Source organism: Eptatretus burgeri, chromosome 2 (assembly GCF_056783735.1).
Source record: "Eptatretus burgeri isolate ZD-2024b chromosome 2, Ebu_testis_v1, whole genome shotgun sequence".
NCBI classification, from domain to species: domain Eukaryota; kingdom Metazoa; phylum Chordata; class Myxini; order Myxiniformes; family Myxinidae; genus Eptatretus; species Eptatretus burgeri.
Window position 1 is genome coordinate 143,060,797 of NC_140962.1, and position 26,029 is coordinate 143,086,825.

The 26,029-nt window shown below is 42.2% G+C and overlaps 1 protein-coding gene across 4 annotated transcripts in view; it reads left to right on the plus strand.

Moving 5' to 3' along the window:
* Window positions 1-21,858, plus strand: part of LOC147033387 (uncharacterized) — a 103,135-nt gene extending 81,277 nt beyond the window's left edge. For 2 of the 4 annotated variants that reach the window (XM_085854543.1, XM_085854554.1), the window contains exon 3: window positions 19,508-21,858. In XM_085854543.1, coding sequence (XP_085710669.1) covers window positions 19,572-20,849 — 1,278 coding nt within the window. In that variant the 5' untranslated portion in view covers window positions 19,508-19,571 and the 3' untranslated portion in view covers window positions 20,850-21,858. Of the gene's footprint in view, window positions 1-5,389; window positions 5,513-18,571; window positions 18,661-19,507 lie in introns of those variants that run through there. The other 2 variants (XM_085854534.1, XM_085854559.1) reach the window with 2 other exon arrangements.
* Window positions 21,859-26,029: the final 4,171 nt, after the last annotated feature.

Below are 26,029 nucleotides of genomic sequence, written 5' to 3' on the forward strand. Positions count from 1 at the left end.
GCATGTCTGAGAAATGGTTGGGGACACATTTAAGTTACAAAATGTGCACCAGTCGGCCATCTTGGATCTGATCTAAAAATCTAAAAAAATGACGTGCACATGTAAGCCATGATCATTTTTTATCGGGGTGCCAAGTTTGAAGAACATCGGTAAATGCTTGTCTGAGAAATGATTGAGGACGTGTTCAACATCAGGTTGTTGTTTTTTTAAACAACTAAAATGGCTGCCAGTCAGCCATTTTGTGTCTGATGTCGAAAAAAAATGACGTGCTTATGTAAGCTGTCATTCATTATCTGTGTGCAAAGTTTAAACAAGATCGGGAAAAGCATTTCAGAGAAATGGTCGAGGACGTGTTCGGCATCGGGTTTTCTTTTTACAACTAATATGGCCGCCAGTCGCCCATCTTGGATTTGATGTCGAAAAAAACAAAAGATGTGTATATGTATACCATCATGTGTTGTCTTTGTGGCAAGTAAAAATAAAATCGGGCCATACATTTCCGAGATATGGTTGCGGATGCACACGCACGCACGCACGCACTCACGGACATGAAAATTGACACCAAATCCACAAGCCGCCGATTCGGACTAACTCCAATGGGGGCTTATGACCAATTGGCAATCGCTTTAAAAACAGCCATGAGGGCAAAGAAAAACATGATTGCTTGTCCGGTGCTAGGGTGCTGAGGGTGAAAAGTTAAAACATACCGTACCAACTTCCTGGTGCGTCTTGACATCATACGTTCCACTGTTCCAGGTGTAGCCGAGTGCATCAAAGCTTTTTAACTCATGTATGGTATTTAAAGATTGTAAACATCTTTTTTCGATTTGTTGGTGATATGCCAACCGGTATACCGAAAATAATAAAATAAACAAATATAAATCTGTAAACCGGGATACAGTATTTACCCTCACCGGAGGAGAGGGTATTGCATTTGGGTCCGTTTGTTTGTTTATCGGCAAAGAACTTGAATATTTTTCTCCGCAACCGCTTGTCAGATCGAGACGAAATTTTCACCACAGGAGTGACTACTCATGCAAAATGTTTTATTGATAATTATGACGTCATTGGTCACATTGTGTGGCAGCCATATGTGAAAAACCCAAAAACTTTGGACCTCTGTATCTGAAACAACACCAAGGAAAAAATTGAAACTTCGCACATGGCAAGTACCCCTCATGGGGAATAAGTGTGATTTTTTTTTTAAATGATGTCGTAGATGTCTTCGTTGTGATGTCATAATTGCATAAGTAGAACACTACATCTGCTCAATATGAAAAATTTTGAGGGTCATCTCACAATAAAATGGTTCACAGAAAAAAAAGAAAGAAGGTATGATGTCATCGGTCACGTGATTTGGCAGCCATATTGTTTTCTTTTTGTAAAACCTTCAAAAATCGAAGTGGCTAAACAGATCGAGGTGAAACTTTACACGTATGACTGCCTATCCATGAGGAACAAAAGGTTCACACATATGATGTCAATAGGTCACATTATTTGGCAGTCATGTTGGAGTGAAGAAAATTATTAAATAATGTTTTCTCTGGAGCCGCTTAATAAATCGATGTGGATCTTCTGAAATGTGATCTTGTGGTGATGGGGAATACACGTGTTAAATTTCAACTCCATCAGACCCTTCATTTACATTTCAACTTCATCATTTACGTTTCGGGTGAGCTTATGGGTATACCACAACCTTCATCATCTGTGATGTACCAAAGTTTGTTTATGGCATATAAAAAAATTGGGGTCGAAGAAAGGGGATTTACTGGTGTGTGTGTGTGTGTGTGTATGTGGTGGGCGGGGGGGGTTGCCCCCCAAAATATGCATTTGCTGTGACATTGGTACATTGGTACATTTTGCTGATTCCGTCCCATGTTGACTTCCTTCTCAGTATTATTATTATTGTTATTCTACCAGGTGAGTGCCCAGGGGTATTCTTTTAGATTAGAGTCGATACTTGTACATCATTTGTACTACTCGAGGAACAAAGACGGATAAACCCTGCCCTCACATTTGGCAGCAGGAGTGGGATGATTACATGTGTGCGAGCTCACACCCAGCCGAGTGCTGGAAATCTGCTGTCTTCGAGTTGGAGCTGCTGATGCTGTCGTCAGGATTCTTAACTTGAAGGATGACACCATCATTTGGGATGCTATGAGGGACACTGTGCTATGCTTGTGAATATGCTGTGCTGGTGGATTGTTTGTGGGATGAAGTTGAGGTAGAATAGCAGAAGTCATCAGTTTTGGAAACACAGCTCAGCAAGAGTTGTTTATTTTTTAATCCGGTCACAATTATAAACTGGAAAGGCACTCTGTAGAGTGCATACCTCCGCCACGCAATGCCTGATCCACAATAACATATTGGGCACAATACATTTTTGAGATATCATGCTATATATCATTTTTGGCCCCTTCAATGGTGAAGAAACACTTAAAAAATTTAACAAGTCTCGTATCCAGATCCGGATTTGGATCTTCACCAAAATCGAATCAATTATTCCTTGTCACACACCCAACGTTTCCACCATGTTTCGTCTGAATCCGTCCACAACTTTTTGAGATATCATGCAGACAAACAAACAAACAAACACACAGACAGACAAACAAACGGACCCAAATGCAATACCCTCTCATTCAGCGATTGCAAAAAATAATCAAGATGAAATAAATAGCCATTGCCATTTTATATCCACCTTCGGTAGTGGAGGTAATTATGATTACGTTCTGCACAGACAATTAATGGATGGAACTTGGCTGATGGGAATGACATCTTTAATTGGGTAAAGTTTATAATCGATGAATGTTGTTCATGAACCACAACTTAATGATCTTATGTTTCGTACTTTATGAACGCCTGAACATGCGTACATAATACATGAACAGAATGTGAGGTTTGTTACGTGAACATTAAATTGTGCAAATGTAATATGGAGGGGGGGAGAGAGAGAGAGAGAGAGAGAGAGAGAGAGAGAGAGAGAGAGAGAGAGAGAGAGAGAGAGAGAGAGAGAGAGAGAGAGAGAGAGAGAGAGAGAGAGAGAGAGAGAGAGAGAGAGAGAGAGAGAGAGAGAGAGAGAGAGAGAGAGAGAGAGAGAGAGAGAGAGAGAGAGAGAGAGAGAGAGAGAGAGAGAGAGAGAGAGAGAGAGAGAGAGAGAGAGAGAGAGACAGAGACAGAGACAGAGACAGAGACAGAGACAGAGACAGAGACAGAGACAGAGACAGAGACAGAGACAGAGACAGAGACAGAGAGAGAGAGAGAGAGAGAGAGAGAGAGAGAGAGAGAGAGAGAGAGAGAGAGAGAGAGAGAGAGAGAGAGAGAGAGAGAGAGAGAGAGAGAGAGAGAGAGAGAGAGAGAGAGAGAGAGAGAGAGAGAGAGAGAGAGAGAGAGAGAGAGAGAGAGAGAGAGAGAGAGAGAGAGAGAGAGACCTATTGATTGGAACACCCGGTTCCCATCGGTGTGAGGTTACAGGTCTGGTTAACTGCGTTCATTCCCACCATCATGAAAGCAGATTTATTTTCTCATGAGTATAATGTACATTTTAATCTGTGCCCAGCAAACATAAAACTAAAAAAAACTTTCAAACCTTGTGTCAGAAACAACAACCACACAGGCCGTTCCCTTCGTTCTCACGTTCCCGTACGTGCAAAAAAAACTAAAAACTAAAATAAAGAAAACTACCAAAAAATAAAATAAAATAAAATAAAATAAAATACTAAAAAAAAAAAACTAAATAAAATTTGTGACGTCAATCGTCACGTCATAACACCGTGTCCTGTCATTGGTTTGGTAAATAAATGGCCATAACTTGGGAACCACTTGTCCGATTAATATCAAACCTTGAAAAGGCACATCCTCAGGGCCCCAGCAATAAACCTGGCAAGACACACACAGAGAGATTCCTGGAATTATAGATAGATAAACTCAGTTTATTCAGAGCAAAACATTATATATATATATATATATATATATATATATATATATATATATATATATATATATATATATATATATATATATTTATATATATATATATATATATATATATATATATATATATACAGTATATATATATTTTTAAGGTCAATACAGTGGCCCCCATAAAGTGGGGAAGAGGAGGGGCGCAAAGCTGAAAGTTCCCCTCAGGAACCTTCTCTCCCCTTTCATGGGCCCTGCTGGTGCTGCATCTCATTACCCCTGGCGCGCGCGACGCGCAAAACGGGGTTTCGCAATTGGTTCACTCTGTATTTCTGCCCGTCTGTCCACAAACGTCAGTTTATGATCGAGGAACAGCTTTATTTCAATCGAATGTGATATTTTAAACAGGAATCTGGAGTTTGGTCGAACTTCGGCTCTGAATGGCACTTGCACAGCTCGAGGAGTGAGAGAATACTTTCTACTCTTGTTGGATCGTCCATCTCGTCGAGAAAATATTTTTTGAGGTTTTTTTTCCTACCCTTATTATCAGTATTTCCGTCGATATGTTTGTCTGTCTGTCTGTGCTTGTCTGTATGTGTCTTTTCGGCCCAGTGCTCCGTTAATACAATGGTGATTTCAATGAAACTTGGTTGGTAGGTTCATACCATGACCTGATTGTGTGCAAATGAGAACCGTTGCTATGGACACCACCGTTGCCTAGCAACGGGCCTTTGAAATTTTTGAAAAATATAAAAAAAATTATTTTTTCGAAAATCAAAAATCGGGCCACGAGCGACTGGGCAGTACATTCAGCCATATTGTCAAAAATTTCCAGCCGGATCCTATGAAAACTGTCGGAGAAGATAGACTTTGAATGAACCCTGGTCGAAAACAATAAAAAAACGAAGTTCGATTTTTTTCTCAGAGACTATGAGTCAGATATACATGAAACTGGTATGGTAGGTTCATGGTAAGTCCTAGTTCTGTGTGAGAAAGAACCGTTGCTATGGACCCCTCCGTTGCCTAGCAACAGCCGAAAAACCTCCAAATGTGGGGGTATTTTAACGAAAAAACAATATGCAGCATTAACCCTTGAAGCTAGAATCATGAATTTTATTGTGCTTAATCCTCAGGTCATTCTACATCGAACAGGCCCATCGCATCAGGTTCTATTGGGTAGGCGACTACCCATGTCCACCTACCGGCTTGTTTGTCTGCCCGTGAGTCAAAAAAAAAATCATTCCTAAACAGGAAGCCTACTGATTTTAACGAGAGCGAAACAAAAAGCACGATGAATTACCTCACGTAACGTGTTGTATGAGGCGGTGTAAACGACGCCGAATCAACGGCGGTAAAGTTTTTTTGAATTTTTTTTATTTTATTTTCCCACAACCTTTAACACCTTTATTTCATTTAAATTCACTTGTACACTTGTACACCGTCGAACACAAATCGCCTTCTTGGCACTTTCAAAACCATTTTTTTTTTAGCAGGACTTTGACAAGATATTCCGTTATTTTTTACGTCATCACGACCAATCAAGCTTGTCCGCTCGTCGAGCCGCCATTTTCCTTTTCCTCAGGACCGCACGTGGGTAAGTACGTGAGAATGAGGTGGTGTGATATGACCTCTCGTTTTGATATAATGAACATGAGCCCAATCATTCTATCATTACTCGGGTGAAGCTTGTAAATTCTGTGTAATAAATCAAAATAATTAACCTCCGCCATCGAAGATCGGAGGTGACTGTTTTCACCCCTTTCTGTTTGTTTGTTTGTGAACAGTATTACGGAAAAACTCCTCGACGGATTTCGACGAAACTTGGGGGGGGGGGGGGGGTTAGATATGGTCCAAGGATCATGCCATTAGATTTTGGACTTGGGCCCCCCCCCAAAAAAAAATTTAGAGAAACTTTTTTTTTTTTTTTTTTGCATTTCTACGTGTTTTGATTTCCAACCCCCCCCAAAGAAATTGTTAAGAGAAAAATTAATTTTTTCTTTTGCATTTCTACATGTTTTAAGTGAGTTCCAGACCCCCCCCCCCTCCCCAAAAAAAATTTAGTGAAAAAAAATATTTTTTTTGCATTTCTACATGTTTTAAGTGATTTCCAACCCCCCCCCCCCCACCCCAAAAAAAAATGTTGGAGAAAAGAACTATAACTCTGTCAGCACGACATATTTAATGAATAAGATATAACGTTCACTTGAGTGACCCGGCAGTATTGGCGGCGGAGGTTTTGCACTCTCCCGAGTGCTCCCCCTCTAGTTGTATGAGTATTTATCTTGTTTCTTGATGTTTACGGAGCAGACGAAGGTAAATGATCGAAGACCTCTGGGAACACGTTTTACGGTTCCCCTTGTCGATGATTTGGTCGAGTGGTGGTTGAAGGTCGGTGCTTCCACTCAGGCGGGAGTGAATTTCCCCAGAACTTGAACAAAATTTCCCGAAATTTCCCTCTATGTTCCATTTTATTTTGCCTCGGTAAGGTTTGCCTCGACCTCGCTCACAAAAAAGGCGGGAAATACAAATGTCTGCTTCGTGCGCACACTGAAGGGGACCGGTCTCGGCTATTGAGCTGACCTAAATTCTGGAATACAAGTCAACAGTGGCTTATTTTCTATTACTACAATTAAGTAAAATATTCCATTTGGGACAAAACTTGAGTAGAAGGTAAATGAAGAGCAGTATGGGCCATGCATAAAATTTGGAAGTATGGTTCTACTGTTGCGGATTTGGAAACCTTGTGCACACAACAGCCAGGTCCTAAAGATCAGCTCTATTGTTAAGTATGTGTTTCTAGTTAGGGTCCCGTCCTAAGTTTAATGGGTGATTAATTATACGTGCGCTGAGTTATTTTATAGTTAGGATTTTTACATTACCAACGACAACGATATCCATCTTCGCTTCTTCACCATCGGCCTTTCGCATGTGTGTCAAGTACAGCCGTGGGTGGAGTCCAATGTGCCAGGCAGGGTTTCCTTGGACGTTGGCGTCTTGGATTTCGCTCCAAATACGGGCACGGCGCCCCTCTCAGCCAATCGGAGGGGTGCGAGCATGTCTGCCGCCTCTCGGCCAATGGGGAGCCAACGCAACATATTGCTGCTCGACTTCCTGGTCGAGGGGAGGAGACATGAGCACCTCCCCCCCCTCCGCCCCCCCCCCGACCAATCTTGGATGGCCGGGAGATCGCCAGACACGCCTGTCCAATGAGGGGAATGACATGAGATGGATACTTCCCACCTGTCAAGAAAAAGATATAATTGTGTGGGGGGCAACCCAGTGAGAGAGTCTGAGGGTTCGTTGGTTGAGGCTGAGAGAGTCTTCCCGCCATGAATCTCCCGCCTGCGAGCCGGAGTCTTCCCGCCGTGAATCGCCCGCCTGCGAGCCGGAGTCTTCCCGCCGTGAATCGCCCGCCTGTGAGCCGGAGTCTTCCCGCCGTGAATCGCCCGCCTGCGAGCCGGAGTCTTCCCGCCGTGAATCGCCCGCCTGCGAGCCGGAGTCTTCCCGCCGTGAATCGCCCGCCTGCGAGCCGGAGTCTTCCCGCCGTGAATCGCCCGCCTGCGAGCCGGAGTCTTCCCGCCGTGAATCGCCCGCCTGCGAGCCGGAGTCTTCCCGCCGTGAATCGCCCGCCTGCGAGCCGGAGTCTTCCCGCCGTGAATCGCCCGCCTGCGAGCCGGAGTCTTCCCGCCTGCCAGCCGGAGTCTTCCCGCCGTGAATCGCCCACCTGCGAGCCGGAGTCTTCCCGCCGTGAATCGCCCGCCTGCGAACCGGAGGAGTGTGCCAGCGCCCGACGCTACCCTCCGTATCTGGTGCTTGGATCGGCATCCTGTTGCGGATTCGAGTCCCGCCGGGCCAGATCGTCGGGAACCACACGAAGCGGGAAGGTCCAAGCCAGAGATCTTACCTCCAGCTCACCTTCCCTCCGAGCTGGGGGTATCAATGAACGCCGTGGCCACCATTTATTTTTTGGGGGTGTGTGTCAGTGTGTGGGCCAGTCTGTTAAGTAGAATTGTGTAAGTGCTTTCCTTTGCCTGTACATTGCATTCCTTTTATTCGGTTAACTCTGCCTTCTTGCGTGTTCCCTGCCCCGTTATAAATAAATATCCCTTTTGTTAAATGTTCCAGCTCGTTTCTGTGTTTCTTTCATTGGCTTAGCACGGTGTGTGTTCAGAAATAGCAAAGCGGTAAATTGATCATTTGGACCGACAGGCCTTTATAACCTCCGCTCGGGTTACACACGGTTCAGGCACTGTAACGGCTCGTCCCGCTCGAGGTCTGTTGAGTGTGTGAATTCCCCGGTAGCTTTGCTGCGTGGGTAATTAGGTATATTGAAGTTTGGCAATTGACCCTACCCCACGCGGTCGAATTATAATTCATATAATTATATAATTATCGCCAATAATTATTGGCGATTCATGGTCCAGTAAGGGACCCGTGCCTTTCGGACTTATCCGAGGGTCAAGACCTAAATTCTGGTGTGTTCGGTGAAGCTGACTCCACTGCTCCCCCTACAGGCCGTGCTCGCCACCGATACCTGGCCCCGCAACACTACGTCCGCGTCGCCGAGATCGTTCCCATTCAACAATTTCGTCAGGTGGATTATTGCGAAAAATAAAAATTAGCAAATATAAAAAACAGGTGTATGGCCTCTTTGGCAATAACTGTGAACTTTAAACCGCAGTTTGCGGTGTTTCCGACCAGCTTGAAAACAGAACAAATAAAAAAACTGAGTATGGTACATTAGTTATGCTTTGAACCAGCAATATTCATATGTAGATAACATATCCAACGCGAATAATTACTCGGGGCTCGCGCTGTTAATGTCGAGACCTTGGATCTTCAGAGATCTTTCTCTGAAGAGGAACTCTTCTCGAAGCGCTCGTGCCTCATCATTATTTGCATTGGCCTTCATTTTTTTGTGCAGACGAAGCATAACATTCGTGGGCTGCAGAGCGGCCGCGTATGTACGGTTTGGTGGCAAATTTGCTTTTTCAGTTTCAAGTCTGGTAGTCATCAAGGCAAATGGGCTTTCTTCTTTCAGAGCGGTACGGTGATCAGTCTTTATCAGCTTCAGCTGACTAAAAACTCTTTCCACGCTTGCGTTAGAGTGAGGCAGAGACAACAACACTCTGACCACGATTGACAACCGGGTATTTTGCCTTTCCGGTGACGGTTTTGTACTTTTTAACTTGTTGCCAGTATTCTAGTTCACCCATAGTGTCGGAGAGCCCGTTTTCTTCCGCTTGCGATCGCCATTCAGGGTCAGCTTCCTCCAGTTTTACAATGTTCTTCAATCACGGCAGCTTCTGATACAAACCAGCGAATGATGGAACTGACAAGTTGTAAGTAATGGATGGGGATATAACGGCCATAAAACCATACTGACCAACATCAGTAAATCGTTTCTGTATCTGGGTCGCCAGTTTTACCAAGTAGCTTTGACAAGTTAGGTAAAATTGTTGAACATCACGATGCTGCTCGCCGATATCTGAGGTGATGGAAGTGATAGTGATTGTAGCTCTCACACCCATATATGCACCTTGGTCAGTGAAACAATTTCTCTCATCATTCAAGTCCATCATTAGCGGTTCGTTCTGTCGAACGTAATGGATGTTCATGAAGTCGCCACATCCGTTTCGGAGAAGACTTTTCACTACTTGTTCTAATTTGTGCAGTGCAGGTGTCTTACTCTTGAACAATAGGTTGAAAGACACGAGCCTCTGCAGATTATGAGACAGGAATTCAAGATATGCTCTTGTGAATTGGTTGCGGAAACTGGTCAGTATGGCGTCGTTAGTATGAGTTGGGTCTTCGAATACCTGCAGCTCAAAATAGCACGTTAGTTTATCGTATTGTTCTAGGAGCCTGTCAACACAAGCCTGCATGGATAACCATCTTGTCACACCCGGTCGAATGATCCTGTGCTTTTCAGATTCAAAGTACTCCTGGAATTGTGCCAAGTGTCCTTGTCTTTTTGACGACATTGAGAAATGTGCGAAAACATTTCTGCATAAGTCTTCAACCGACTTTGGCAGCTCAGAAGCGGCATGCGACGCGCATAAATGAATTGTATGGCAAGAACACTTCACCTGAACCACCCATGGGTGATTCTGAGCAATCAGCTGTGACAGGGATTGTTTCGAACCAAACATTACATTACAGGTGTCTGCACAAAATCCTACCATGTTTTTGAAAGGAATGTGCCTATCCCTAAGACATTGTGCAAGAGCATTGTAAATTGTCTGAGATTTTCCATCTGGAATGTTCTTGAGGTCCAGCAACACTTGTTTCATTTTGTGTTCGTCGATATCGAAGTAAATTGCCAAAATTGCGAGCTGCGTGGTCGTCGCTCGATCCGTTGTTTCGTCCAGTATGATGGAGAATTTGTGGCTTCGAAGATTCTCCACACCCTCATCCGCAATGGTAAGTTCAAGCACTTGCCGTACCACATTAGTGCACTTTTGTTTTCCCAATGTGACTTTTTTCAATGCTGCGTCACTTGGGAAAAGGTCTTTCATGAGGTCAATCAATGGCTCACACAGAGATGGGCAAATTGTTCTCTGCAATAAACGCTGACGTTTTAATTTCCATGGCTGCAGCCTTTCTATCAAGGCCAATGAAAGCGTCATGTTCAGTTGGCTGAGACTTCTGTAGATCAGCTTCCATTTTCGCGGCCTCAGCGTGGCGCTTGCTTGAAAGGTGGCGCATGAGTGCGGTTTTATGACACTCGACACATGTTCTGCAAATTTTACAGAACGGTTCGTACGAACCATTACATTTTCTGCCCATTTTTTCATAAGCCATGGTTTGAATTCCGGCACTTTCAGCCAAGCATCTGCAAATTTCTGCTGGTAATGCTTTTTCGCAGGAGGTACTTTTTCAATAGATGCCGGAATGGGATGCACCCTTTTATCCGACATTATTCAATTCCCAACTGCTTGATCTGGAAATGAAATGAAAAGCAAAAACTAGGACACGAAACACACTTTGAAATGAACGGGCTCGGCCAGTGTCGCCATTGATCAGGTAGGTTCGGGCAGGGCAAGGCAAGTGCCAAAAGGACTTAAAAACGTAGACCCATAATTTGACCTAGTTTCAAACATTCTGCTCTCGGAGAAGCAATAGAAATATCAATCAGCGCAAACAATACTGGAAAATCATTTCTGACAAAAGCTGATCATTTTCATTTTTTAAAATCTGTGCTGTGGTAAAGGTTCTCAACAAAACAAGTTTTCGTTGTCGTTTCGTTGAGGAACGGACTGGTCAACCCTTGACTTGATTTGAACCATGTCACTTGTCAAGTCATTCATCTAAGCTACTAAAGTTATAACAGACTCGCATAAGGTTCTGAAAAAAATTACAAGAAGACCAAAAATTGCCGACGAAAGGATAAACTGACCTTTCACGTGTTCATATAGACTGCCCACTTGAAACTGCTGAGTGCTGAGACATGAGGATGAGAGAAAAAGCACGTGTACTTCCAGCTTCTGGGAACGGTTGATTCTTCCACACGTAAATGGAGCACGCAAAACGTGACTCCACCCTCATTGGCGTAAGCGGCCGATGGCAAATGCGCATATTGCTATCTTTTTAAATTCAGTTGATTACTTCCATTATTTTCTCTTGCAAATAATCCTAATTCATCGAAATTTGATCAATTTATAGATATTTTGAAAATTTCCCTAACTTGTTGCCCTTCCCTAAAAATTTCCGGGTAGTGGTGAAATTTCCCTAAAATAGGGGAATTTCCCAAAAAGTGGAAATCCTGCGTGAGGTGGAGGAGGGATGGGGGAGGTGGCGTGAGGATGGGAGAGATAGAGGTGGAGGGGAGACAGGAGGGTGGAGGAAGGGAGGAGCTAGGAATGGGGGGAGGGGGGAGAGTGGCGCCTCACCAGACATCGCTACACACTCTGGCTGGGTGGGGTGGCAGTGAGTTGAAGGGGGGGTGAATGGGAAGGGTGTTTGGGAGGACGCAAGGGGAGGAGTTCTCGACTTGCGCTTGTTAATGGGCGAAGAAGCGAAGCGAGGATGGCACAGAGGTGGAGCGAGGATGGTGGTGGGGGAGTTAACAAAGAGAATGTTATGGGCAAGTCCAAGAATTCACCGACGTTACGTATGGGACAGTCAGAAAGTTTAACTCTGAAAAGCCATTAAGATAGTCATTGATTTCAGTGGTTTTTATTCTCATGTTGGCCATCTGCAAGAAGAATACCCACAAGAACTTATATGTCATTAGTCCTTGGGATGATTATGTAATTAAAGAAAACATGATGGTTTACATATGGGACCACAAGAAACACGATTTCTCAAAGAAACATGTTCAAATTCGAAGTTCCCTGAAAGTATTTCATCATTCAGCAGAATTTTCACTGTGGAGGAAGTTGAAACACTTGCGTAACTCATCACAAATTCTCTTTCAGAAAAAACTACACACGAGTCAAGAGAGATTAATTAGTGTTAACGAAGGACACGTTACGTACAGGAAGCGATTCTCCATCTGCTTCACATGCGATATATACATTGTTGGTGTAAATTGCCTTTCATAACACAATCAACACGATTGAGCATATTTTGACACAAAGATCCAACATTTAACTTTTAGAACCTCAGCAATTCATGTCGTAGGATATGAAACAAAATGATATCTGATTATTAAGTATTAAAAATGCAAAATGATTTTAAATTGGAACTCGAAGGGCGCTCTCCCGAGTGCTCATGCCGCCGCCACATAATGCCTGATCCACGAGAACATATCGGGCCCGATACATTTTTGAAATATCATGCAACACAGGACTATATCGTTTTTGGCTCTATCTGTCAATGGTGAAGAATCACTTTAAAAAATAAATAATTCTCATATCCTGATCCGGATTCGGATCTTCACCAAAATCAAATCAATTTGTCCTTGCGACACACCCAACCTATCCACCAAGTTTCATCCAAATCCGTCCACTACTTTTTGAGATATCCTGCAAACAAACAAACAGAAAGGAGTTCCCTTCGTGTGCTGCCTTTCTTAAGGTGCTGTCACACCTTGACGATTTAGCCAGCAATGGCAACGTATAAAAATGTATGTAAAACATTGGCGTACGCTGAAATTTTGATGTTTTTTAAAGTTTTGGTTGTATTCATAACGTGTTCGTCGTATGCATAACATATTAGTAACGGGCACAGAACGTTTCGTTGTCTTCGAGATAACTTATACCAACAAATGCTTAGCCTGTTGTCGGCGTTCACAACCTATGCCCAAAAATAGTTTAACTTGGGCATAGCGCGCTGCACGTATTGCCGACGAACTCGTGGCGTAGCCTGTTAAAAACCTGCCGCACGCCGATTTAAATCATAACCGCCTGAGAATTGGAAGTGTCAACCACGCAGTCACACCTTGACGATTTAGCCAGCGTATGCCGACCTATGAAAAATGTGTTTAAAGCGCTGGCACACGTCGAATACGGTATAGGTAAATTGTGTATACGTTAAGAGCACGCTGAAAAACGGTGAAGTACGCTGTCATATTTCGTGTTACGTTTAGTACGTCGTGAAATTACAAGCATGCTGAAAATTTTACGGCGTACTCGCCATATGGCTCACACGTTCCGCTACGCTGGGAATAAGTTGTAGGCACGATATGCGCTCGTTGATCCACGTCGACACAAGTTCCTTGTAAGTTACTCATAAGTCGAAACACGTCGAGGTAATGTTTAAAATACCCGAAACTTATTTTCTCCGTCAAGGCACATTTTCTTTTCTTCTCCTTGGCTCCGTGAAGGCACGTGACGAAATATCTGAAGTTGTTGTTGTTGTTTTTTTTTATTAGTCTATCACGAATTTTAAAATATATTCGGACATTTGCTTTTAAGTTTCGACGTCGACGTGACAATATCCTCAAACAGAAAATATTCACAGAGGAGGAACTAAGAATAAGACATGAGCAAACTGAAGAGGCAATCGGACGTGACGTAACGGCACGTGACAAAATATCGGAAGTTTTTTTTTTTTTTTTTAAACGTTGCCAATACGCCATTATACGGTAGCTGTAAATTAGAAACACGTTCAGTAAGTTCTGTGGTCGTCCGGAAGACGTCAATCAAATACGTCTACAATCTACATACGTCAATATGCGTTGGAGGTACGTTACACGTAGGTTCAAAGCATCTTACTCATAGGTTAGAAGTAAGTTTTGGGTACGCTAAGCATTACCTCGACGTGTTTCTACTTATGAGTAACTTACAAGTAACGTGCCTACAACACGTTACTCGGAGGTTATAAATAAGTTTCAGGTGCGCTAATCATTTCCTCGACGTGTTTCGACTTATGAGTAACTTGCAAGTAACGTGTGTCAACGATCGCATAATGTGCCTACAACTTATGGCCAGTGTAGCGGAACGTGTGAGTCATACGCTGGCATACGTCGTAAAATTTCAAGCATGCGAAAATTTGAGGACAACCGCAAAGTACAACGATGAAAGCCAGCGTACTACAACGTATGGCAGTGTTTTTCAGCGTGCTCTTAACGTATACAAACTTACCCATAACGTATTCGATGTGTGCCGGCGTTTTTGCCCAATTTTGCGTACGTCAGGCATACGTTGGCTAAATCGTCAAGGTGTGACAGGGCCTTCAGCTGCTGGTTGCATCATTGGTTAGGGGTGTGCTGATTCAGTGCTCCTATTACCAGTATATTGGTGCTCATTTCACCCACCTCGGAAGGATGGAAGGTTTTGTCATCCCCTTGGTGTTAAGTCAGCGGCCAGAAGGGCTCGAACTCAGGACCCTAGGATCTCAATCCAGCCACCCTAACCACGAAGCCCATACTAGGCTTATAGAAAGGGATGAAAACATAACCTCGACTTTAGGTGCGGAGGTAAAAATGCAGGTGAGCGACCCTCAATCATATTCAATCTGCTTGGAAATCTGCCAGAATCACTGCATTACATGAAAGGGTGTAACTGACCTGACCTGACTGAACTGACCCCCTTCACACCATTCCAATCAGTTTCCTTCCAATCAGCCACGTCGTGCAATCTGTCATCGCAGTTGATATGAAGTCATTATTTTTCTCCCACGACCTCATCTAAAATCACCAATTTGGTTTTGGATGAGGTTATGCTACCTTGGACATGCTGCTTCTACTCTCCCAGCAATGGATGGAGGTCCTCTATGTCAGACATGATATCAGAGTCATCTCTAGACATATCTCGCGCTTTCGATACAGTCTGGCATCCTGTCTTGCTCTACAAATTCTGCCTATGGTATCGAAGGCCAACTCCACTGTCGGATTACTGTCTTGCTCTACTCTCGAAGCCAACGTGTGACTCTCAATGGAAGCCTTCAAGACAGCTGTTCACCACCATCTCAGATGATCCCCCATCTAAAGCCATGATCTTTTATATACCTTTACCCCCCCCCCCCCAAAGAGAAATTGTTTTTTTTGCTTCTGTACTGATCTTGTCTGCCCCTTACATTTCCCACTACCACTCAACCTTACCCCCACATCCCTTGTCAGTAATAATTCAAATGCTCCCTTAGCCCTGCTGTTTGTACTTGCCTCTTCTCTTTATGTTGTTCCTTTTGTTACGTTGCGTCCTGATTTGATCTGTGTTCTAACGCTTCCACGAGCCTTGACTCTGCATCACAAAATAAATGCCTTGATTCTGAATTGCCTACGGCGTTCCGAACTGGGATCCAAACTGGTATGCGTTGCACAGACACCAAAGAAAGCAGGTTTGTAAGCATCACTGCATTATAAATAACCTATAGCATATACTTCTGCATTCGGTATGACTGCCTCTTCTGCTCACTACACCGTCAAGTGCATAATGATTTGCTTGATACAAGATCTCGATGTTCTCGCATAATCTGGAGATTGTGCCGTCGCATTTTGGTGAACTGTTACTTCTGTGTATTTGCTTGGTTCAAGATGGTTTTATGAGAATGGCTTTCGTGTGACAGTCTTTTGAGCTTGTGACAATGTCTTTTGATTCAGTAATGTCAAAGTTTATTTGAATGATAAAATAAAGTGCTTGGCCGATTTTGGCAATTATTCGGGAATGAGCAGATTGGAGTCGGTGGGATGACCGACTACAATACGTACTGTATAAAACCCAAAAACCTTGAGTAGCTTTCACCCTTGTTTTGGGGGAATTTCAACAAACAAATAAAAAAACAACGTTGCATTTAGACTTGTCAAAGAGTTGTGCTGCCAATCGTCGTGTGATGGGTGGAAAGAAAGAAAAAAAAGTCTTCTCCGCTGTCGCTTTTATGCCTCCGCTGACAGTTTTTTGTTTCAGATCTGAAAGTGACTGATGATTCTGATTTTTCTGGATGGATCGTCCTCTCAAGATAAAGATCTGAACCTGAACAACATTTTATTTGTATTATTTACAAACAACGATTAAGGTTATTCTTTGGAGATATGTTGGCTTTGCCTTCATGCCATGTCGATACTCGGACACCCAGCTCGTAGTGAAACCATAACGCTTTCTTGGCTTGTCGAGGCGTTCGCAGAGAAAGTGCACGCACCGATGCGCGCGTTCTCCTTGAACATTGCTTGTGATGGAATTGATCAGTTATCAACTCGCACTTCCCTTCATAGATTTTCTTTAGCTTGATGTATAAATCATTCTAAAATGCATGAATTCTCTGTTATAGTATAACTCGCAAAAGTATCCGTCCCCAGTGATGGGAAAAGTTTAATTAATCTATCGATTTTAAATTATTTCATGGACTTTGAAAAGGTTAATTTTGTTGCACTCCTGGTTTCACTCGGAGCCAAATCTCTGAGCGACTTATTCCATCCACTGCGAAATAGTGGGGCAATGTCGGGCGGCAGAGGTACAATTTGTCTAAAAAGTGGGCAAATCCTGCCTGTGAAATATAATACAAGGAAACTCCCCCCACCCCTCCTCTTCTCTTCTCTTTTCTGTTCTCTTCTCTTTTTTTTTAATCTTTTTCCTCTCCTTTTCTTCTCCTCTCCCACTCCCCTTCCCCTCTGTCCCTCTATATGTCTGTTCTCGAGCCTTTCTAAATGTTGAGCGTCAAGCAAGGAAGTACCATGTACCATTTTTAATTGTCGGTACAACAAATTACTTGGCCGGGGTTTGAAACGCCTACCTCTTCGACTCAGAACGGACAGTGGAACTCTAAGGAATTATTTCAGCGAGTCCACCGATAATTAAATTTAAGTTTATTTTGGACGTTTTTGAAGTTTATTATTTGAAGGTTATTTAGGTCACAATGTTAAATGTAGGCTTTTCTTTAATTCCTTTGATCGCATTGCACTACAACTTTTGTTCAAAGACTTTCAGTCGATGTTACTCTTATTAGCACTGGTATGGTTTGTTCAACTTTGTGATAATCCTCTGGCCGTGAACTCGAGCCGTAAAAGAACCGATTCCATGTTGTATTTATACGTTTAAAATAGATCTCATTTTGATATCATGCTCCTCACCATGATTTACATTATATAATAGATGCCAACTATAGTCATCATAGATGTGGGGGGAATGTATTAAAACGTGTGTTTGTGAGAAGAAATGAGGTGAAACTTGGTAGTTGCACTCAAGGTGTGCATGTGAATGTTCTAAGTCGGGATGGCCATATCCAACTTAAAGGCTTGCTCTCGAAAGTAATTTAATCAGGAAGTTGCTTGACTTCTGATGATGGGATGGCTCAGACAATCCATAGGTTTACTACAACACAAGTCTTCAAAAATAATCTACCAAGAAACCAACTTATAAACCTGTAAATCTTTTTACCTTAAAAAATGAAAAAAAATTATGCCTCCGCTGACGAAGTTGCCGGAGCCATTTTTTTTTCGGGTTGTCCGTGCTAATTTTCTGTTTTTTCTGCAACTGCTTATGTGATTGACAGGAAAATTTCATTATTGGTGCGACTACCCATGTATAATGTTTTAATGATAATTATGACGTCATAGGTCACGTGGTTTGGCAGCCTTGATGGAAAAACTTTGGACCTCTGTATCTCCGAAACCGCACCAAGGAAAAAATTGAAACTTGGCATGTGTGAAGTACTCTGCGTGGGAAACAGCTTGTTTTTTATTTATTATCTTGCCAAAACGAAGTTTTTGCAAGATATGTTAGTCAGCTTGTATGTTTTTTTTTGTTTTGTTTGTTTGTTTGTTTGTTTGTCTGTAATCCCGTATAAAAAATTCTGCAGAGCACAGTTATCATTGGAAATTTGTGTAACTTCGCATATCAGAGGCCAATAGAGGTCCCTTTCAGTGCACAAAATTTTGAAGGTCAAGGTCAAAGGTCAAGGTCACTTTGTCGCAAATCAGGGGAGTCGACGAAACCCTTATTTTTTGAGTAATTTTGATCGGATCGTCTTCAAACTTCATGGGAATATAGTTCATGGTCTGGCACTCAGCTGATTAATTTTTGGTGGCGATTGACCTTGACCTTCATGGTTAGCGCCTGAGGTCAAACATATTTGACCCCAAGGTCAAATTTTCAAGTTTTAGGAACCATATCGTGTAGTACCTCAAATTGAACACCTCGATGAGTGCTTTCGAGATATGTCAAGCTTGAGACATTATGACGTCATTTGGTGACGTTATGAGGCAAAAGCATATTTTTCATGGTTACTCTGTAGAACGATTCTCATCAGAATCTCTCGTTGGCAGATATTCCTCAAGGAGTCGCTCCTGGTGGATAGCAGCTCTGTTCACCTCAGTGTGACCTTAAAGAAGTCACACGTGGTCACCTTTTGGCAAGATGCAGGGTGACATTGGTTTATTAAATTTTTTGATGATGTCATAGGTGGCTTCATTATGACGTCATAATTGCATACGTCAAATTATTTATCCGATCACTATGAAAAATTTTGAGAGTTATCTAGGGCTAATGGTATGGGGGGAAAAAAACTGATGGCATCGGTCACATGGTTTGGCAGCCAGATATTGTTTTTTTTTTTTAATGTCAGAGGTAATGTTGGGTAAAAATTGTGTTATCGCACTAACTTGTGAACCAGTGATGGGATTTTGCCTAAACTTGGTATAAGTATACAATATGATACAAAGATGAACTGATTAGACAGCAGCATTAAAAGGTCAAAGGTTATAGTCTGTGTTAGGTTTTTCATTACCCTGATAACTTAAGAACGGTTGAAGGGATCTTAGTCAAACTTGGTATAAGTATGCATAATGATGTCTACATAAACTGATTAGATTATGGAGTCAAGAGGTCAAAGGTCATGTCAGGTAAAAATGTGATATTTGAGAACAGATGAAGGGATTTAAATCAAACCTGGTCCAAATATGTATCATGATGTAATAATGTGGGCGGAGGCATATCTGGGACGTTGCGACTTCTAGTTATTATTATTTGAAGCATAAGCTATTCTGACAGTGAGTCGTACTTCATTGAGTGAAATGATATACATTTAATGTACATATACAATAACATTTCCTAACTTACATCCATAAATATTGATGAGTTGCAACATATTTTGTTGCCTAAAATGGCTGTGAATACGTAAGAGAATACAATGATAGCTCCAGCAGCTTGAGGCCGAGGAGGCCCCTATATCCCAAGCCTTACAGATTTCCACACACCTTCTTTTTATTCAGCGTGCAGGTATTTGACGAAGTGTGGAGAACCCTGCAACTGCATCGGGTGTAAAAGGATCCTGCGATGGGGAGACGCAAAAGTGATAAACCACACAAGCTTTCTGTTGGCAATGAAGACTTCACCTCATCGCATTTAAAAAGAGGTGAAAAAATGCACACAAGTGAGACGTCACACAGGTGTACTGTGTGTAACAAGGGATTCACTACTTCTTCATATCTATCCAAACATCAAAGAAATCATACTGGGGAGAAACCCAAAAACCCAAACCCCCAAGAGGAGAAACCATTCAGGTATTCTGTATGCAAAGAGGTGTTTAATCAGAAATCACATTTATCTGAACACAAAACGATACACACCGCGGACAAAGCCTTGAAGTGTCCTGTGGGCAACAAGGAGTTTGCTTGTTCGTCATCGTTACCTCGACATCAAAGGATACACACCAGGAAGAAACCCCACGAGTGTCTTGTATGCAATAAGGAGTTTTCTTGTTCGTCATCGTTATCTCGACATCAAAGAATACACACCAGGAAGAAACCTCACGAGTGTCCTGAGTGCAAGAAGGTGTTTCATCAGAAGTCACATTTAACCGAACACAAAAGAATACACACGAGAATGAACCTCCTCAAGTGTCCTGTGTGCAACAAGAAGTTTGCTTGTTCATCAACGTTATCTCGACATCGAAGAATACATTCCGGGAAGAAATCCTACAAGTGTTCTGTGTGCTCCAAAACCTTTGTTTCTTCGTCATCTTTATATTATCATAAAAAATTGCATGCAAGGGTGAAACCCTACAAGTGTTCTATATGCAAGAAGGTGTTTAATCAGTCATCACATTTATCAGAACATCAAAGAATGCATAACGGCGAGAAGCTCTACGAGTGTCCTGTGTGCAACAAGCGGTTCACTTGGTCATCAAATCTTTCTGAACATCAAAGAATACACACAAGAAAGAAGTCCTTCAAGTGTTTACAATGCAGGAAGGTATATGATTCTTCAAAACGTTTGGCCAAACATAAAAAAATACACGCAGTTCCATACTGGTGCACTGTGTGTAAAAAGGGATTCGCTTCTTCTACAAACCTTTCACAACATGAAGTAGTGCACACTGGAAAGAAACCCTTCCAGTGTTTACAATGCAAGAAGGCCTTTGGGTTTTTGTCAAATTTGTATCAACATAAAAAAATACATACTGATCAGAAACTCCACAAGTGTTCAGTGTGCGAAAAGGCGTTTAATCGTCCATCACATTTAGCTCGACATCAAAGAGTGCATATGGAGAAGGATGAATACAAAGAAAAAAAAAGGAAAACTGCAAAAAAAAAATCAGCAGATATAATCTGACAAATGGGAGAATGACAAAAGAGCAGGAAGATTTTAAAAAGAGCTTGACAGGACAGGGATTGACAAGGAAGGCTCTTTGGAATGCCCAAGACCAAGGACACTACACGAATGCTTTTAATAAGATAGCGGAATTGAGCCAATCGGACACACGCATGTTTTGTCGGGTAGAAACAGAAAGTACCAGTCACCTTTCGAGATGCAAAAAAACTCATGTCAGAGCAGCTCCACACAGAATAACATGACAGTGTCTGTAGAGTAATCCACTGGCACATCTGTAAACATTTCAACATCCCGGTCCCAGAGCAATCATGGAAACACAAACCAAATCCGATCCGTCAAAATGAACAAATTGTGCTCTCGTATGATGAGATTATCCCATCAAGTGTGGACATTGCAAACAAAGCATTGGGCCCAGACATAGTGCTCCGACACAAAAAGGAAAAATCGGCATTGTTGATCGAGGTGTCAGTTCCCAATGACTTTGCACAAAATTCTGCAGAAATCAGGAAAATGACCAAATACCAGGATCTGAAAAATAAGGTCAAGAGGATTTGGTAATTGAAGAAAGGTGAAATTATACCAGTGAGAGTTGGAGCTTCAGGAATGATGAAGAAAACCCTGACCAAATACTTAAAAATCATTCCGGGGAATATCAATCCAAACGAGTTACAAGTGGAGGCTGTCAGAGGTTCAGTGAAGATTCGGAAAAGAGCCCTTGGAACGAGGCTATGAGAACGAAATATCACATTTTAGTTCATGAATCGTGATCCTTTACCAAAAAGGAGGTGGAGATTTTGAGTTCTGGAAGAACTTCCACCCACCTTGTGAAACTCACAAGTGGATACAACAACGAACCAGAGAAACTCAACTTGTAAAAAATTCCAAAGAACTGGTGCGAATAGAAGATGCTACACTGACTCGTGTTCCTAACTGGTTAAGCTGAAACGCTTTGTTTTTTGTGTGTTTTTTGTTGTGCCTTCTGTTTTAATAAATATCAATTCTACTTCTACTCTGTATTTTGAATCCTCTTTAATTCTAAATACTTTATTACCAAGTCTAGGATCGATCTAAATCTTCGAGAATACAATTGTTTGTCTGATTCTGATGCACTTCTAATTGATTGGACAGCACGAAGCCCAATGAGTCGTACACCAGCAACTATTCTTTGTCCCAGTTGGTTTTGTTGGTTGTAAAAACACATCGAAGAGAGCATTTAAAAACCCCAAAACATAAAATAAATTGTGCTGATATAAACATTGAAAGTCATTTGTTTATTACTTTAAATATATACTGTGTTTTAAAGAAAAAGACTTTATTATAAACGGTGAATAATTTTTTATCTTGCCAAAACGAAGTTTTTGCAAGATATGTTAGTCAGCTTGTATGTTTTTGTTTTTTTTTTGTCTGTAATCACTTATAAAAAATTCTGCAGAGCACAGTTATCATTGGAAATTTTTGTAACTTCGCATATCAGAGGCCTATAGAGGTCCCTTTCAGCACTCAAAATTTTGAAGGTCAAGGTCAAAGGTCAAGGTCACAGGTCAAGGTCACTTTGTCGCAAATCAGGGGAGTCGACGAAACCCTTTTTTTTTTTAGTAATTTTGATCGGATCGTCTTCAAACTTCATGGGAATATAGTTCATGGGCTGGCGCTCAGCTGATTAATTTTTGGTGGCGATTGGCCTTGACCTTCATGTTTTTTTTTGTTTTTTTTTTGTCTGTAATCACATATAAATCACTCTGCAGAGCACAGTTATCATTGCAAATTTTTGTAACTTTGCATATCAGAGGCCTATAGAGGTCCCTTTCAGCGCATAAAATTTTCAAGGTCAAAGGTCAAGGTCACTTTGTCGCAAATCAGGGGAGTCGACGAAACCCTTATTTTTTGAGTAATTTTAATCGAATCGTCTCCAAACTTTATGGGAACGTAGTATATGGTCTGGCGCTCAGCTGATTAGTTTTTGGTGGCGATTGGCCTTGACCTTCATGGTTAGCGCCTGAGGTCAAATTTTCAAGTTTTAGGAACCATATCGTGTAGTACCTCAAATTGAACACCTCGATGAGTGCTTTCTAGATATGTCAAGCTTGAGACATTATGATGTCATTTGGTGACGTTATGAGGCAAACACATATTTTTCATGGTTACTCTGTAGAACAATTCTCATCAGAATCTCTCATAGGCAGATATTCCTCAAGGAGTCGCTCCTGGTGGATAGCAGCTCTGTTCACCTCAGTGTGACCTTAAAGAAGTCACACGTGGTCACCTTTTGGCAAGATACGGGTCACCCTGCGGGTGACTGGTTTATTTTTATTTTTTGTTAAGACCAAATTCTATATTGAACACTGCAAGTAAAATCGGTGAATTTTTATTTTAAACACAAAATCCTGTAATCTATATATAGTATAGAGGAGCAAGTGTATTGTCCAGCCATTGATGTATGTGACTACATGTCTCTTAATTAAGTAGTTTGAATGTAAGTTACACTGTGACGACACACTACTGGAATGTACCTTTTAAAGGTTCATTTATTTATTTATTTATTTTTGTATACATGGTAGAGACTTGGAAGAGCTCGTACTCGTACACTGAACGGATAAGGATGCAAAAACAACAGTAAAGAGAGTGGCAAAACACCAACAACAGAGTAAGAGGCCACGACAGAAGGAGACTGATAAACAAAGGGTGTGGGGAGGAATGGAGGGCAGGAGCAGATGCATGGGGTGGACAAGATGGATATAGAAGGGAACTCGCAGGAGGGAAAACCGGAAATGTGGATGGAGGAGGGATTGGGTGTAGGGGGATAACAATGGTAGAAAATATCATGGTTTTAGATTTGGGATGATCTGAGATGGAGAACATCTGTCTTGAAGGTCTTGGTTTCCACTGTGTCAAGCTGTGCAAGATGTGAGGCAGGGGAGCCATCCCAGAGGGGAGAGCAGTACTCCATCAAGCTGTGGATGAAGGCCTTGTTGGTGGATGGAAGTTCAGGTGTGCCAAGGAAGGTCTTTGTACGATGGAGGATGCCCAGTCGGCAACTGGTTTGGAGACCAACGTTTAAATATGGCTTGTCCAAGAAAGATCGTGGCCGATTGTGATACACAGGAGTTTGAATAACTGAATGTCCTCAAGATGCTTGGAGAGATAGGAGGGTTTACCAGAATGTCTTGGGACAGAGAGTGTGAGATTTGACAGGATTGAAACACATATAATGTGCATTTGATCAGCTTGTGATTTTTTTTTTCAATGTCTGAAGAGAGAGGTAAGAGGCTGCAGCCTGCTTGTCTTAAAGGATGAGGGATGTCAGGGCACAGGGTGGAGTCGTCAGCAAATAGATGAAGGGGATTTTCTAGTCATAGAGATCATTGATGAAGATTAAGAATAGAACTGGGACCAGAACACTGCCTTGGGGCACACTCCAGCCTTGACAGGGAGGAGATGAAAGGATTCTGTCAAGTGCCACACATTAGCTATGAAGGTGGAGGAAGTCAGACGTGTGGAGTTGACTTTGGACACCATAGTCAGAGAGTTTAGAGAGCAAGGTGGGATGCCAGACTATCAAAAGCACAAGATGTGTCGAGAGAGAGGGCCCTGATCCCATGTCTGATATTCAACAAAGGGACAAAGATACAATATCCTTCAGATATTGAACCTTTAAAACTCCGTTAAACATTTTAGACACCTTACACCCTTCAGACCCTTAAGCCTGCTTGGACCCTTGACCACTTAGACCATTTTAGACAATTTAGATGCCTATAGACCCTTATACATTTTACATCCTTTCGAAATTCGGACCCTAACTACGGACTATTGGAACGTACCCTCTCGAACCTTTCAGACGCCCACCATCTATTATGTTCTTGCAAAACACAAACTATACCTTTCTTTTTGTTTTCATCAAGTAATTTGCTGATGTTATTGTAAATGTTGTGGGTCTTCAATGATTGACATACCCATCGAACCATCACGGCGATTCACATTTATTCATGCCTTCATTGCACGAACTCAAACAGTCTGACTTCCGGATTATAAGAAGAAAATAACAAGTACATTGGACGCAGGATTCGGCCATTCGACCCATCATGCCTGTGCCGACTTTACCGATTAAAACACCCCGACCATTGCATACTCTGATATGCAGCCAGATCTACAAGACGGAAGTTCTTCCCTGATTTGAATACACATACACAGGGGAATAAATGCAAGACCATATCGCACAGAGGTGAACACCCTGTCAACTGAGCTATCCTGCTGTCCTTCAGCTCAACGTCCGGTCTTCCATCAAGGCCTCCCATCCAAAGACGACTGCAGGTCCACTCTGATTCACAGGATCTGATAGAATTGAAGAAGCATGTCACACATGATCCATCCAATATAGAAAAGGAGCTTGGTCTCGGTGTGCCTGCATGCACGCATCCGTCCGTCCAGCTGGTGCTTCCAGTCCATTATAAATATCGGAATAAAATCACTTTTATTGCTTTGTGCAGATCCATAATGAATGTTACAATTTGATTCCTTGGAAAATAATTGAGGATGAAAATGAATAACTGGGAAGAAAGTCATTAATCGACGGATTGTAAAGTCACTTCTGGAATGTAAAGACACCGCAGGAGGGGCTGCAAGAACCACACGGGCTGTGTTGGCACAGAAACCGGTCTCTGACTTCAATTATTCACCATAAAGGTCTCCTGGGGACTAGTCCAACACCAAGACTGATTGGGACTTGAACTTTGCCTTGGGTTGTATATCACCGCTCAAACCCGGAGAAAATACAGAGATTCTGTTCATTGATCGACCTGAGAATGAACCCCGGACAATCCACTGGATGGTCTGTCTACTCTACTCGGGTAAGGATCAACCATAAAGGGGCAGTGACGGCTCAGGGTTAAAGAAATTGGTCTGGGAATTGCACACATGACAAGTTGGTGATGAAAAAAATGGGTTGGTAGGAACTACACACAGGTTATTTAGTTATTTGTTAGATGTGATTGAATGGTGAAGTGATACCGCATGTGGAATCCCGGAGGGTGATTACGGGGCCTTCGGTGAGGGAAAGCTTGACGTCACACAGCCGATTAACTCGAGTGATACCTTCAATATCAGTTATAGATCACTACTGCCGACAGGGGTGTGATCAGTTACCAAGTTTCTTGTAGAACGCTCGACAAATTGTTGAAGCATTC